Raw genomic sequence first — 14,318 nt, forward strand, 5'->3', positions numbered from 1 at the left:
CCGAATTAGGGCTGTTCCTGGGGATGGAGGAACACGGAGCCCCCACGGGGGGTCTGGATCCTGTTCTGGGGATGGTGGGTGGGAAGCGGGAATGTTGGGGGGCTGGGATGTGGCTCTGGGATGCTGGGATGCTTGGGGCCATCCAAGCTGCCGGGAACTGTGCCTCAGTTTCCCCCTTGGCTTCGGGAGCCGAATTGGGGCTGTTCCTGGGGATAGAGGAATGTGGAGCCCCCACAGGGGGGGCTGGATCCCATTCTGGGGGTGGTGAGTGGGGAGTGGGAATGTTGGGGGGCGGAGGGCGAAGCTGTCTTCCCCCCCCCCGGTGTGTGTCCCCCCCCCCGTAGGATGGTGCCGCGGGCCGCGGCGCTGGCGATGCACCTCTGCCTGGTGGCCACCCTCCGCCCCAGCGACCCCAACGTCTGCAGCTACTGGGAGAGGTAGGACTGGGGGGGACTGGGGAGAGGTGTGTGTGTGGGGGGGGGTGGGTGGTTGGGTGATGGTTGTCCCCCCCCCTCAGGGACACGTCATCACCCCGTGTCCCCTCCTTCGGCAGCTTCACGGCGGCGGTGAAGGAGTCCTACACCAAACCCCACGTCGTGTCCTCCACCGAGCCCTGTCCCCGGGCCATGGGGACACCCCTGCCCTGCCTGCAGCAGAGGTGGGGGCACGCCGGACCCCCCCTTCCCCCCCCCCCCCGCCCCCGGGGACTGCAGGGTGTCCCCAAGGCTTTGGGGGGGCTGGAGAGGGGCTGTCCCACTGCAGGGTGTCCCCAAGGCTTTGGGGGGGCTGGAGAGGGGCTGTCCCACTGTAGGGTGTCACCAAGCATGGGGGGGGGGGCTGTCCCACTGCAGGGTGTCCCCAAGGCTTTGGGGGGGCTGTCCCACTGTAGGGTGTCACCAAGCGTGGGGGGGGGGCTGTCCCACTGCAGGGTGTCCCCAAGGCTTTGGGGGGGCTGTCCCACTGCAGGGTGTCCCCAGGTATATGGAGGGGGGGCTGGAGTGGGGCTGTCCCACTGCAGGGCATCCCCAAGGCTTTGGGGGGGCTGTCCCACTGCAGGGTGTCCCCAAGTATATGGGGGGGTCTGTCCCACTGCAGGGTGTCCCCTTAGCTACTGGGGGGGCTGGAGCAGGGCTGTCCCATTGCAGGGTGTCCCCAAGCATACTGGGGACGAGGGGTTGGCATGGGGCTGTCCCACTGCAGGGTGTCCCGAGGGCTTTGAGGGGGGGCTGGAGAGGGGCTGTCCCACTGCAGGGTGTCCCCAAGCATGGGGGGGGGGGGGGGCTGTCCCACTGCAGGGTGTCCCCAAGGCTTTGGGGGGGTTGGCGCAGGGCTGTCCCACTGCAGGGTGTCCCCAAGGCTTTGGGGGGTTTGGTGCAGGGCTGTCCCATTGCAGGGTGACCCCCAGCATGGGCGGGGGGGGCTGCCCCACTGCAGGGTGTCACCAAGCGTGGTGGGGGGGCTGCCCCACTGCAGGGTGTCCCCAAGGCCATGGGGGGGGCCTGTCCCACTGCAGGGTGTCCCCAAGGCCATGGGGGGGTTGGCGCAGGGCTGTCCCACTATTGGGTGTCCCCAAGACTTGGGGGGGGGCTGGAGGGGGCTGTCCCACTGCAGGGTGTCCCCAAGGCTTTGGGGGGGTTGGTGCAGGGCTGTCCCATTGCAGTGTGACCCCCAGCATGGGCGGGGGGGGCTGCCCCACTGCAGGGTGTCACCAAGCATGGGGGGGGGGGCTGTCCCACTGCAGGGTGTCCCCAAGGCCATGGGGGGGGACTGTCCCACTGCAGGGTGTCCCCAAGGCTTTGGGGGGGTTGGCGCAGGGCTGTCCCATTGTAGGGTGTCCCCAAGACTTGGGGGGGGGCTGGAGGGGGCTGTCCCACTGCAGGGTGTCCCCAAGGCTTTGGGGGGGTTGGTGCAGGGCTGTCCCATTGCAGTGTGACCCCCAGCATGGGCGGGGGGGGCTGCCCCACTGCAGGGTGTCACCAAGCATGGGGGGGGGGGCTGTCCCACTGCAGGGTGTCCCCAAGGCCATGGGGGGGGACTGTCCCACTGCAGGGTGTCCCCAAGGCTTTGGGGGGGTTGGCGCAGGGCTGTCCCACTGGAGGGTGTCCCCAAGGCTCTGGGGGGGTTGGTGCAGGGCTGTCCCATTGTAGGGTGTCCCCAAGACTTTGGGGGGGGCTGGAGGGGGCTGTTCCACTGCAGGCTGTCCCCAAGGCTTTGGGGGGGCTGCCCCACTGCAGGGTGTCCCCTTGGCTTTAGGGGGGCAGGAGCAGAGTTGTCCCACTGCAGGGTGGTCCCCAAGGCTATGAGGGGGTGGCACGGGGCTGTGCCCCCCCCTGACGGCGTTGGTGTGGGGCGCAGGATCGTGTACCGCACCGAGTACCGCCAGGCTGTCCGCACCGACTACCGGAGGCGCTACCAGTGCTGCCAGGGCTACTACGAGAGCCGGGACTCCTGCGTCCGTGAGTTGGGCAAGCGGGGGCAGCGGGGTGGCCCCGGGGGGGGGGCCCTATCCCGGCTCAGCCCCCTTCCCCCCCCCCCCCCTCAACATGTGCCCCCCACAGCGCGTTGCACCCAGGAGTGTGTCCACGGCCGGTGCGTGGCTCCCGACCTCTGCCAGTGCGAGCCGGGCTGGAGGGGGCACGACTGCTCCAGCGGTGAGGGAGGGGTGGCGGGGGGGTTGTTTTGGGGGGGGGGGCGACACGGAGATGGGGGACACCCAGATGGGGGAGTCAAAGGGGGCAGCAGGTTTCCCTGGAGGGTTTGGGACTGGGATTGGGATGGGGATGGATAATGGGATAGGGATGGAGAAATTAATGGGGACAGGGAGTGGGATGGGGATGGAGAAAGATGGGGATGGAGATGGGATCAGATGGGATTGGGATGGAGATTGGGATGGGATGGGATGGGATGGGATAGGATGGGATGGGGACGGATGGGATGGAGACAGATGGGATGAGATGGGGATGGACAGGATGGGATGGGACGGGATGGGATGGGGATGAGGATGGGGATGGGGATGGGGACAGACAGATGGGGATGGGGATGGGAATGGGGAAGGGGATGGGGATGGGGATGGGGATTGGGATGGGGATGGGAATGGGGAAGGGGATGGGGATGGGGATGGGGATTGGGATGGGATGGGAATGGGAATGGGGATGGGGATGGGGATGGGGATGGGGATGGGGATTGGGATGGGGATGGGGATTGGGATGGGATGGGAATGGGAATGGGGATGGGGATGGGATAGGACGGGGATGGGATGGGATGGGATGGGAATGGGAATGGGGATGGGATGGGATGGGATGGGATGGGACAGGGATGGGATGGAATGTGATTGGATGGGGATAGGGATGGAGCTGGGCTGGGCTTGGCTGGGTTGGGCTGGGCTGGGGATGGACGGATGGGGATGGGATAGGGATGGGCTGGGGTCGGGAAGGAGATAGGATGGAATGGAATGGGATGGGGAGGTACCAATTGTGTCCCCCCTGCAGAGTGTGACGAGCGATCGTGGGGCCCGGGCTGCCAGCGCCGCTGTGACTGCCACCACGGGGCCCCCTGCGACCCCCTGAGTGGGGTCTGCTCCTGCCCCCCCGGCTTCTTGGACCCCCTGTGCCGCCAGCCGTGCCCCCCCGGCACCTATGGCCAGGGCTGTCACCTGCAATGCCCCTGCCACCACCAGGCACCCTGCAACGCCTCCTCCGGCGCCTGCCTCTGCCCCCCGGGGCTGGCCGGCCCCCTGTGAGTAGGGGTCTTTGCTGTGCACCCCCCCCCCCCCCCACCCTGGCACCCCTTGGGTGGGGGGTCCTCCTCACCCCTCGCCCCCCCCCCTGCAGCTGCGAGGTGCCCTGCCCCGAGGGGACACCCTGCGACAACCCCTGTCCCTGCCAGAACGGGGGCATCTGCCACCCCCCCGAATCCAGCGCCTGCGTCTGCCCCCACGGATGGATGGTAGGTGGGCTCTGACCCCCCCCTGGCCCCCCCAAACACGGTCCCTGCCTCAGTTTCCCCTGCTGACCCCGTGGCTCCTTCGCAGGGGGAGATCTGCTCCGTGCCGTGCCCCCCCGGGCGCTTTGGCCCCGGCTGCCAGGGCGAGTGTCGCTGCCACAACGGGGGCCACTGTGACCCCCGGGGGGACAGTGCCAGTGCAGCCCCGGCTTCACCGGAGAGCAGTGAGGGGGGGAAAGGGCACGGGGCGGGGGGGGGGGTGGGCACGGGGAGGCAGAGGGAAAGGGGGATGGGGGCACAGGGGAATGGGGGGACAGGGGTACGGGGACATGGGGTACAGGGAGATGGGGGGACGGGGGAATGGGGGGCACAAGGGGATGTGGAGATGGGGGGTACAGGGGGAGAGGGAATGGGGGGTACAGGGGGATGGGTGTGCGGGGGGATGGGGGGAACAGGGGGACGGGGACACAAGGGATGGGGGTACAGGGGTACAGGGACATGGGGGGACAGGGGGATGGGGATGCAGGGGATGGGGGTACAGGGGAACAGGGGGATGGGGGGACAGGGGAATGAGGGGGGTCAAGGGGATGTGGAGATGGGGGGTACAGGGGAGAGGGAATGGGGGGAACAGGGGGATGGGGACACAAGGGATGGGGGTACAGGGGGACAGAGGGATGGGGGGATGAGGGAACAGGGGGACGGGGGGACAGGGGAATGAGGGGGACAAGGGGACAGGGAATGGGGGGTACAGGGGGATGAGTGTACAAGGAGGATGGGGGTACGTGGGGATGGGGGGACAGGGACATGGGGGCACAGGGGGACGTGACACATGGGGATAGAGCTTTGGGATGGGGGTACGTGGAGCTGGGGGCACACGAGGGACAGGAACACACGGGGCTGGGGTCAGAGAGAGGTGGGGGGGGCAGAAGGAGGGGGCACATGGGGATGAGGCCACTGAGCCCCACTGCTGCCAGCGCCAGGTCTCCGTGCAGGCAGGGCCACCCCAGCCTGGCATGCACTGAGCTGAACGGCCTCAGCTTGGGATGAGGGGGGTGGTCCGGGGGCCACCAGAGCCCTCGGTGGGGCTGTGTCACCCCTCCTCACCACCCCCCCCCCCCCCCCCGGCAGGTGCCGGGAGAGGTGCCCGGTGGGTCGGTACGGGCAGGACTGCCAGGAGAGCTGTGACTGTGCCAACGGGGGCCAGTGCTTCCACGTGGATGGGGGCTGCCTGTGCGAGGCCGGCTTCCAGGGCAACCGCTGCCAGGAGCCACGTTGCCTGCCCGGCCTCTACGGCCTCCACTGCCAGAGCCGCTGCCTCTGCCACCCCCAGCACAGCCTGAGGTGGGACACCCCCCCCCCCCCCCCCATCCCACCCCGGCACCCCCAGCAGCCTCATCTCCCACCCAGCATCCTCATCTACTCCCCCCCCCAGCATCCTCCCTTGTCCCCAACATCCTTCTGTCCCCCCAGTATCTTCACCTCTCCCCAAAATCCTCCCCCCTCCCCAGCATCCTCCCCTCTCCCCCAGTATCATTCCCCCTCCCCACCATCCTCCCCTTTCCCCACCATCCTCCCCTTTCCCCCACCATCCTCCCTTCTCCCCAGTATCCTCCCGTCTCCCCACCATCCTCCCTTCTCCCCAGTATCCTCCTCTCTCCCCACATCCTCCCCTTTCCCCCACCATTCTCCCCTCTCCCCAGTATCATTCCCTCTCCCCAGCATCCTCATCCCTCCCCACCATCTTCTCCTCTTCCCTGCCATCCTTCCCTCTCCCCCACCATCCTCCTCTCTCCCCACATCCTCTCCTTTCCCCCACCATCCTCCCTTCTCCCCAGTATCCTCCCGTCCCCCCACCATCCTCCTCTCTCCCCACCATCCTCCCCCCTCCCCACCATCCTCCCCTCTCCCCCAGTATCCTTCCCCTCTCCCCAGTATCCTTCCCCTCTCCCCAACATCGTCTCCTCTCCCCCAGTATCCTCCCTTCTCCCCAGTATCCTTCCCCTCTCCCCAACATCCTCCCCTCTCCCCCAGTATCCTCCCTTCTCCCCAGTATCCTCCCTTCTCCCCACCATCCTCCCCTCTCCCCAAATATCCTCCCCCCTTCCCAGTACCCTCCCATCTCCCCAGGATACTGGCTGGGTGGCCAGGAAGGGTTCAATTCCCCCCCCGGGGCAGGTGCAATACCCCTTCCCAGCACACCCCGTGTCCCATACTGGGAGTACTGGGGGGCTGAGTGGGTACCTCCCCCCCCCAGCTGCCACCCCATGCACGGGGAGTGCGTCTGTCACCCCGGCTGGGCCGGGCTCTTCTGCAACGAGAGTTGCCCCCCCGGCTCCTTCGGGGCTGGCTGCCTGCAGACCTGCCTCTGCCTCCACGGGGGGGTCTGCAACGGGACCACCGGCCTCTGCCACTGCCCCCCCGGCTACACGGTGCGGGGACACGGGGGTCAAGGGGGGGCACGGGGGGCTGCTGGTTGTGGGGTGGCAAGTGGAGTGAGGGGGAGTGGGTTGGGTAGGCATCTCTATGGGGTTAATGGGTGATCCTATGGGGGGGAAATGGGGGGGTCTGGGTGATTTTGTGTGTGTTTGGGGGGGGTCTGGGTAGTCCTGTGGGGAGAATGGGGTGTCTGGGTGATTCTGGGGGTGTGGGGGGGAGGTCTGGGAGGAGTATGGCGGGGTTCTGGGTGGTTCTGGGGGGGGAAGAGTGGGGGGGGGTGTCTGGGTGACTCTCTGTGTGTAGGGGGGGGGTGGTGTCTGAGTGGTCCTGGGGGGAGCATCGGGGGGGTCTGGGTGGTTCTGGGAGGACAGGGAGAGTCGGGGGGGGGGGGGGGGGGATCTGGGCATTACTGGGGGACATACAGGGGTCTTGGCATCCTTGGGGGCTCTTGTTATCTCTGGGGGCAGTTTCAGGGTCTGGGCATCCCTTTGGGGGGGGGGGCATGGGCATGATGTGGGCATCCCGGGGGAGGGGGGGGGGGGGGCAGCTTGGGGGGGTCCAGGCAACCTTGGGGACAACTTAGGCTTCCCATGGGAGGACGGGACTTTGGGGTCACCCTCTCTCCCTCCAGCACCAGGATGCCAAAGGGAGGGACGGGGACGGGGCGGGGGGGGTGTGTCCCCAGACTCCTGGGTCCTTACCCCAAGGGTGTTTGGGGGGGGGGTCCTGGCTGTCCTGAGGTCTTTGTCGTGTCCCCCCCCTCCCAGGATGAGCACTGCTCCTCCCTGTGTCCCCCCGACACCTTTGGGACGAACTGCTCGGGGCGCTGCTCCTGCCAGCACGCCCTGGCCTGCTCCCCCCTCGATGGCTCCTGCCTCTGCAAGGAAGGTGGGGAGCACCCCGGGGTGGCTAGGGGGGGGGGGGGGGTGTGTGTCCCTGTCCCCTGTCCCCATCCCCGTCCCCTTGCCCACCCCCCTGTCCCCTCATCCCGCAGGCTGGCACGGTCCCGACTGCTCCACGCCGTGTCCCGACGGCACTTGGGGTCCCGGCTGCAACCGGAGCTGCGACTGCGCCCACGGGGCTACCTGTGACCCCCAAAGCGGGACCTGTAGTTGCCCACCGGGCTGGCAGGGTCCCCGTTGCCTGCAGCCCTGCCCGGTGAGTCTCCCCCAGTGCTGCCCAGTGCCACCGTCCCCCTCACTGACCCCCCCCCGACCTGTCCCTGTACCCCAGAATGGGACATTCGGGGCGGGCTGTGGGCAATGGAGTGACTGTGCCCATGGGGCTACCTGTGACCCCCAAACTGGGACACGTACTTGCCCACTGGGCTGGCAGGGTCCCCACTGCCCACAACCCTGCCCAGTGTGTCCCCCCGTGTCCCACCGGTGCCACCGTCCCCATCACTGACCCCCCCCAACCTGTCCCTGTACCCCGGAATGGGACATTCGGGGCGGGCTGTGGGCAATGGAGTGACTGTGCCCATGGGGCTACCTGTGTCCCCACTGGGGGTTGCCCACCGGGCTGGCAGGGTCCCCGCTGCCTGCAGCCCTGCCTGGTGAGTCCCCCGCCGTGTCCCAGCGGTGCCACCATCCCTGTCCCCATCCCCCAGAATGGGACATTTGGGGCAGGCTGCGGGCAATGGGGTGACTGTGCCCGCGGGGCTACCTGTGACCCCCCAAAGCTGGACCTGCAGTTGCCCACCGGGCTGGCAGGGTCCCTGCTGCCTGAGCCCTGCCCAGTGAGTCCCCCCAGTGCTGCCCAGTGCCACCGTCCCCCTCACTGACCCCCCCCCAACCTGTCCCTGTACCCCGGAATGGGACATTTGGGGCGGGCTGTGTTCACGGGGCTACCTGTGACCCCCAAAGTGGGACCTGCAGTTGCCCACCGGGCCGGCAGGGTCCCCACTGCCCACAACCCTGCCCAGTGTGTCCCCCCGTGTCCCACCGGTGCCACCGTCCCCGTCACTGACCCCCCCCCCCCCAACCTGTCCCTGCACCCCAGAACGGGACATTCGGGGTGGGCTGTGGGCAACGGTGCGACTGTGCCCACGCCGACGGCTGCGAGCCCGTGACCGGCGATTGCCACTGCCTGCCCGGCTGGACAGGTAAAGGGGGACACCGGGGATGTGGGGGGGGACCCCACTGTGCCCTCAGCCTTCATCCTTCCTCCTCCTCCTCCTCCTCCCTGCAGGGTCCCAGTGCAAGCAGGGCTGTCCCCAGGGCTACTGGGGCCGGGGCTGCCACTCGCCCTGCACTTGCCGCAACGGGGCTACCTGCTCCCCCCGGGACGGGTCCTGCAGCTGCACCCCGGGCTTCCGTGGCCCCAACTGCCAGCGCTGTGAGTGTCACCCCCCGCTCCGTCCCCCCAGTCCCCCCAAAATTCCAGGTGGTGCCCATCCCACTGTCCGCTGGGGTGGGGGCGCTGAGACCGGGCGCATTCGTCTCACCCCAGCTTGCCCCCCCGGCCGCTACGGCAAGCGCTGCTCCCTCAGCTGCTCCTGCGCCAACGGCTCCTCCTGTCACCCCGTCAACGGGTCCTGCCTCTGTCCCCCCGGCTGGAGGGGGACACACTGCGGAGAAGGTAGGGACCGGAATGTCCCCCCCTGCCCCCCCCAGCACCCCCCCCTTCCTGGGGGTCTGCACCCACCCACCCCCCTGCCCCAGATCCAGCCTGGGGGACCTGGGGGGGGGGGGGGCAAGAGAGAGAACTGTCTGGGGGCATAGGGGCTACCCCTGCTTCGTCCCAGGCAGTATGGGGCTATATGGTCCCGGTATGGGGCTGTATGTTCCCAGTATGGAGCTATATGGTCCCAGTATGGAGCTATAAGGGACAATATGGGACTATATGGCCCCAGTATGGGCCTGTATGTTCCCAGTATGGAGCTATAAGGGCCAGTATGGAGATATAAGGGCCCACTATGGAGCTATATGGTCCCAGTATGGGGCTATATGGGCCCAGTATGGGCCCAGTATGGAGATATAAAGGCCCAGTATGGAGCTATATGGGCCCAGTATGGGGCTATATGTTCCCAGTATGGGGCTATATGTTCCCAGTATGGAGCTATAAGGGACAATAAGGGGCTATATGTTCCCGGTATGGGGCTATATGGTCCCAGTATGGGGCTATAAGAGCCCAGTGTGGGGCTATATGTTCCCAGTATCAAGCTATATGGTCCTGGGTACTATAGGGGTGTATGGTCCCAGTATAGACCTATACGGTCCCAGGCAGTAGGGAGCCATATTGTCCCCTCTGGGGCTATATTTTCCCCTATAGGGCCATACAGTCCTGGGTGGTATGGAGCTATATGGTCCCCTATGGAGCCATATCGTCCCCTACAGAGCTGTATTGTCCCCTATGGGGCTATATGGTCCCCTATGGAGCTATATGGTCCCATATGGAGCTATATTGTCCCCTGTGGGGTCATATGGTCCTGGGCAGTATGGAGCTATACTGTCCCCTGTGGGGCCATATTGTCCCCTATGGAGCCATATGGTCCTGGGCAGTATGGCCCTGGCTGCCCCTCACCTTGTGCCCCCCCCCCAGCCTGCCCCCCCGGCACCTTCGGGGTCCAGTGTGACCAGCTCTGCCGCTGTCCCCACAACGCCACTTGCCACCCGGCCAGCGGGACGTGCCCCTGCGCCCCGGGCAGGATCGGGCCCCACTGCGATGCTGGTGAGTGGGCACGCAGGGGGGGTGTGTGTGTGTGTGTCCCCTGGGGGTCCCTGTCCCCACTAACCACCCTGTCCCCCCCCACCCCGTCTCCACCCCACAGGGACCCCCGAGCAGCCCTACACCATCATGCCAGCCCCCCCGGCAGCCTACAGCTCCCTGGGGGTGGCGCTGAGCCTGGTGGCCCTGGTGGGGCTGCTGGTGGCCGCGGTGGCCCTGGCCCTGTGGTACCGTCACCGGCGGCGGGGGAAGGAGAGGGGGCAGCTGGCGGTGGCCTACACGGCGGGACAGACGGACACCTCCGACTACGTGGTGCCAGGTGACACACGGCGGCGGTGGGGGGGGGACACGTCCCCGGTGTGCCCCCCCCCCCCCACCGCTGGGCTGATGGCCGTGTCCTCCCCACCTAGACGTGCCACCGGGCCACCAGGCGCACTATTACTCCAACCCCAGTTACCACACGCTGTCCCAGTGCACGCTGCCCGCCCCCGCGCCCCCCGACAGGGCCGGCTCCCGCAAGGTACGGCACGGCCAGCGGTGCCCCACGGCACGGCACGGGGCTGCACGGGGCACCGCCGTGGTGAACGGTGCACCACGGTGTTGCACGGCACAGCATGGCATTGTACGGGGCACCGTGGTGTTGCACGGGGCACCACGGTGTTGTATGGTGCACCGTGGTGTTGCACAGCACAGCATGGCGTTGTACGGGGCACCGTGGTGTTGCACGGCAAAGCATGGTGTTGCACGGGGCACCACGGTGTTGTATGGTGCACCACGGTGTTTCACGGTACAGCATTGCATTGTACGGGGCACCATAGTGTTGCACAGCACAGCACAGTGTTGTACGGGGCACCACGGTGTTGTATGGGGCACCGTGGTGTTGCACGGAGCACCACGGTGTTGTATGGTGCGCCATGGTGTTGCACGGCAAAGCACAGTGTTGCACAGAGCACCACAGTGTTGTATGGTGCGCCATGGTGTTGCACGGCACATCATGGCATTGTATGGTGCACCGTGGTGTTGCACGGCAAAGCATGGTGTTGCATGAGGCACTGTGTTGTTGTACGGCACAGCACGGTGTTGTACGGGGCACCACGGTGTTGTATGGGGCACCGTGGTGTTGCACGGAGCACCATGGTGTTGTATGGGGCACCGTGGTGTTGCACGGCACAACACAGTGTTGAATGGGGCACTATGGTGTTGTATGGTGCACTGTGGTGTTGCACAGGGCATTATGGTGTTCTATGGTGCACCATGGTGTTGTATGGCAAAGCACGCTGTTGCACGGGGCACCACGGTGTTGTATGGTGCACCATGGTGTTGCACAGTGCACTATGGTGTTTCACAGTGCACCATGCTGCGTGATGCAGCATGGTGGTGCATCGTGTGCTGTGGTGTTGTATGGTGCAGCATGGTGTTGCGTGTTGCACTGTGGTGTTGTATGGTGTACCATGGTGCACCACGGTGTTGCACGGTGCACTATGGCGTTGCATGACACAGCGCGGTGTTGCACAGTGCACCACGGTCTTGCACCGTGCAATGTGGTGCTGCACGGTGCAGGAAAGTGTTGCGTGCTGCAGCACGGTGTTGCACGGTGCACCATGATGGTGCGGCATGGTGTTGCACGGTGCACCAGGGTGTTGCACAGTGCACTATGGCGTTGCACGACACAGCGCGGTGTTGCACAGTGCACCACGGTCTTGCACCGTGCAATGTGGTGCTGCACGGTGCAGGAAAGTGTTGCATGCTGCAGCATGGTGTTGCACGGTGCACCATGATGGTGCGCCATGGTGTTGCACGGTGCACCAGGGTGTTGCACGGTGCACTATGGCATTGCACGACACAGCGCGGTGTTGCACGGAGCACCGTGGTTTTACACCGCGCGACGTGGTGTTGCGCCACGGTGTTGCACAGTGCAGGAGGGTGCTGCGTGGTGCCCTGTGCTGTCGCACGGTGCACCATGATGGTGCACCGCCGTGTTGCACGGTGCTGCCGGGAGCCTGGTGGCCAAACCGTCCCCTCTTTGTGCCCAAGGTGCCCGGTCCCCAGCCCTTCCCCGGCGCAGAGAGACCCCCCGGCCCCGAAGGTCCCGCCACGCTGCCCCCCGGCTGGAAGCACTTCGGGGGGGCGGCCCCGGGTCCCAGGGGTAAGGGGGGGGCCGGAGGGGGGGGGGGAGCACCTTCCTGCTGGCGGGGGGGGGGGAAGGAGCAGGGGGGGACCCCAAAATGTGCCCCCATGCAGGGGGGCAGCTGGACCGGAGCTACAGCTACAGCTACAGCCTGGGGAAGTGCGAGGGGAAAGGTACTGGGAGGGACTGGGATGGGATGGGATGGGAATGGGGATGGGGATGGAATGGGAATGGGGATGGGGATGGAATGGGGATAGGATGGGATGGGGGTGGGGATGGAATGGGGGTGGGATGGGATGGAATGGGGATGGGATGGGATGGGATGGGGGTGGGATGGAGATGGCATGGAATGGGGATGGGATGGGGATGGGGATGGGGATGGGGATGGGATGGGGATTGGGATGGGATGGGATGGGATGGGATGGGGGGTAGGATGGGATGGGGGTGGGATGGAGATGGCATGGAATGGGGATGGGGATGGGATGGGGATGGGATGGGGATGGGGATGGGATGGGATGGGATGGGATGGGGGGTAGGATGGGATGGGGGTGGGATGGAGATGGCATGGAATGGGGATGGGGATGGGATGGGGATGGGGATGGGGATGGGATGGGATGGGATGGGGGGTAGGATGGGATGGGGGTGGGATGGAGATGGAATGGGATGGGGATGGGGATGGGAATGGGGATGGGGATGGGGATGGGGATGGGGATGGGATGGGATGGGATGGGATGGGGGGTAGGATGGGATGGGGGTGGGATGGAGATGGAATGGGATGGGGATGGGAATGGGGATGGGGATGGGGATGGAGATGGGGATGGGGATGGAGATGGGGATGGGCTGGGATGGGCTGGGCTGGGGCTGGGGATAGGATGGGATGGGGATGGGATGGGATGGGATGGGGGGTAGGATGGGATGGGGGTGGGATGGAGATGGCATGGAATGGGGATGGGAATGGGGATGGGCCGGGAGTTGCCTGGGACACTCCAGCCATGGTTTCTCCCCCTCCCCTGCGCTCCCTGCCGTGGGGAGCCCCCCAACTCCTTCTCCCTCAGCCCACCCCCCGGAGGGGCTGGGGTCCAGCGCCGGCTCCCTGGCCAGCGAGAACCCCTACGCCACCATCAGGGAGCTGCCCCCCCCCGCCGCCAAGGCCCCCGAGGGCAGCTACATGGAGATGAAGTCCCCGGTGCAGAGGGAGATGTCCTACGCCGAGATCGGGCTCCTTGACGAGCCCCCCCAGGAGGGGACAGAGGGGGGCACCCCCAGCCCTGGTGAGCCTGCCTTGTGGGGGGGGGGCACAGCCCCTATGATGGGGGCTGCATGAGGGGGACATCACTAGTGACAGGGTCTGCAGCGCCCTGGGGGGGGACACATGGACCCAGTGATGGTCCTTCCATGGGGGGGGGACACGGCCTCCATGACAGGGGCTACATGGCCCTGGGGGGGGGACATGGCCCCAGGGCTGGGGGGGGGGTGTTTGGATGGCCCTGGGGGTGACAATGGACACAGATTTGGTGACAAGGGCTGCATGGCGGGGGGGGGGGGACACGGCCTCGATGGAGGGGACTGCATGGCCCTGGGGGGGGGCTCACAGCCTCGGTGGGGGGTTGTATGGCCCTGGGGGGGGGGGACACAGTCTCAGTGACAGGGGCTGCAAGGGGTAGGGGACACAACCCCGGTGGTGGGGGCTGCACGGGGGGGGGGACACAGACTTGGTTATAGGGGCTTCAGGGAGGGGGGGGGGGACACGGCCCCAGTGATGGGGGCTTCAGGGAGGGGGGGGGACACAGCCCCAGTGATGGGGGCTTCGAGGGGGGGGACACACAGCCCCTTTTAACCTCCTTTTGTCCCTGCAGAGAGCTGCCCCGGGGGGGCCGAAGGCGTCACCCCCGCGCCCCCCCCCAGCCATTACGACTCCCCCAAGAACAGCCACATCCCCAGCCACTAACGACGTGCCACCCACCCGCCACTACCCGCCGTCCCCTCCCCTGCGCAGGAAGGACCGTTGAGGGGACGGGGGACCTGGAACCCCCCCCCGGGGTGGGGTGGGGGGTTTGGGGGGTGGGTGGGTGGGGGGGGGCCCGGGACTGTCCCCGTCCCCGAACGCGGGGGGGGGGGGGGTGTGTGCGGGTGGTGAATAAAG

The 14,318-nt window shown here is 66.7% G+C and overlaps 1 protein-coding gene across 1 annotated transcript; it reads left to right on the forward strand.

Annotated features, from left to right (window-relative positions):
• The first annotated feature begins 345 nt into the window (after window positions 1–345).
• PEAR1 (platelet endothelial aggregation receptor 1) lies at window positions 346–14,184 on the forward strand. The gene is given in 23 exon segments (XM_074167719.1): window positions 346–437; window positions 554–658; window positions 2,356–2,456; window positions 2,559–2,651; window positions 3,489–3,735; window positions 3,831–3,945; window positions 4,031–4,121; window positions 4,124–4,166; window positions 5,071–5,283; window positions 6,197–6,371; window positions 7,146–7,266; window positions 7,373–7,536; window positions 8,380–8,482; window positions 8,569–8,715; window positions 8,830–8,958; window positions 9,922–10,050; window positions 10,151–10,366; window positions 10,458–10,567; window positions 12,082–12,193; window positions 12,289–12,348; window positions 13,231–13,446; window positions 14,032–14,120; window positions 14,122–14,184. Coding segments are annotated over 23 exon segments (2,934 nt in total).
• Window positions 14,185–14,318: the final 134 nt, after the last annotated feature.

This window comes from Numenius arquata, unplaced genomic scaffold, assembly GCF_964106895.1.
Source record: "Numenius arquata unplaced genomic scaffold, bNumArq3.hap1.1 HAP1_SCAFFOLD_1197, whole genome shotgun sequence".
In the NCBI taxonomy this organism is placed as follows: Eukaryota; Metazoa; Chordata; class Aves; order Charadriiformes; family Scolopacidae; genus Numenius; species Numenius arquata.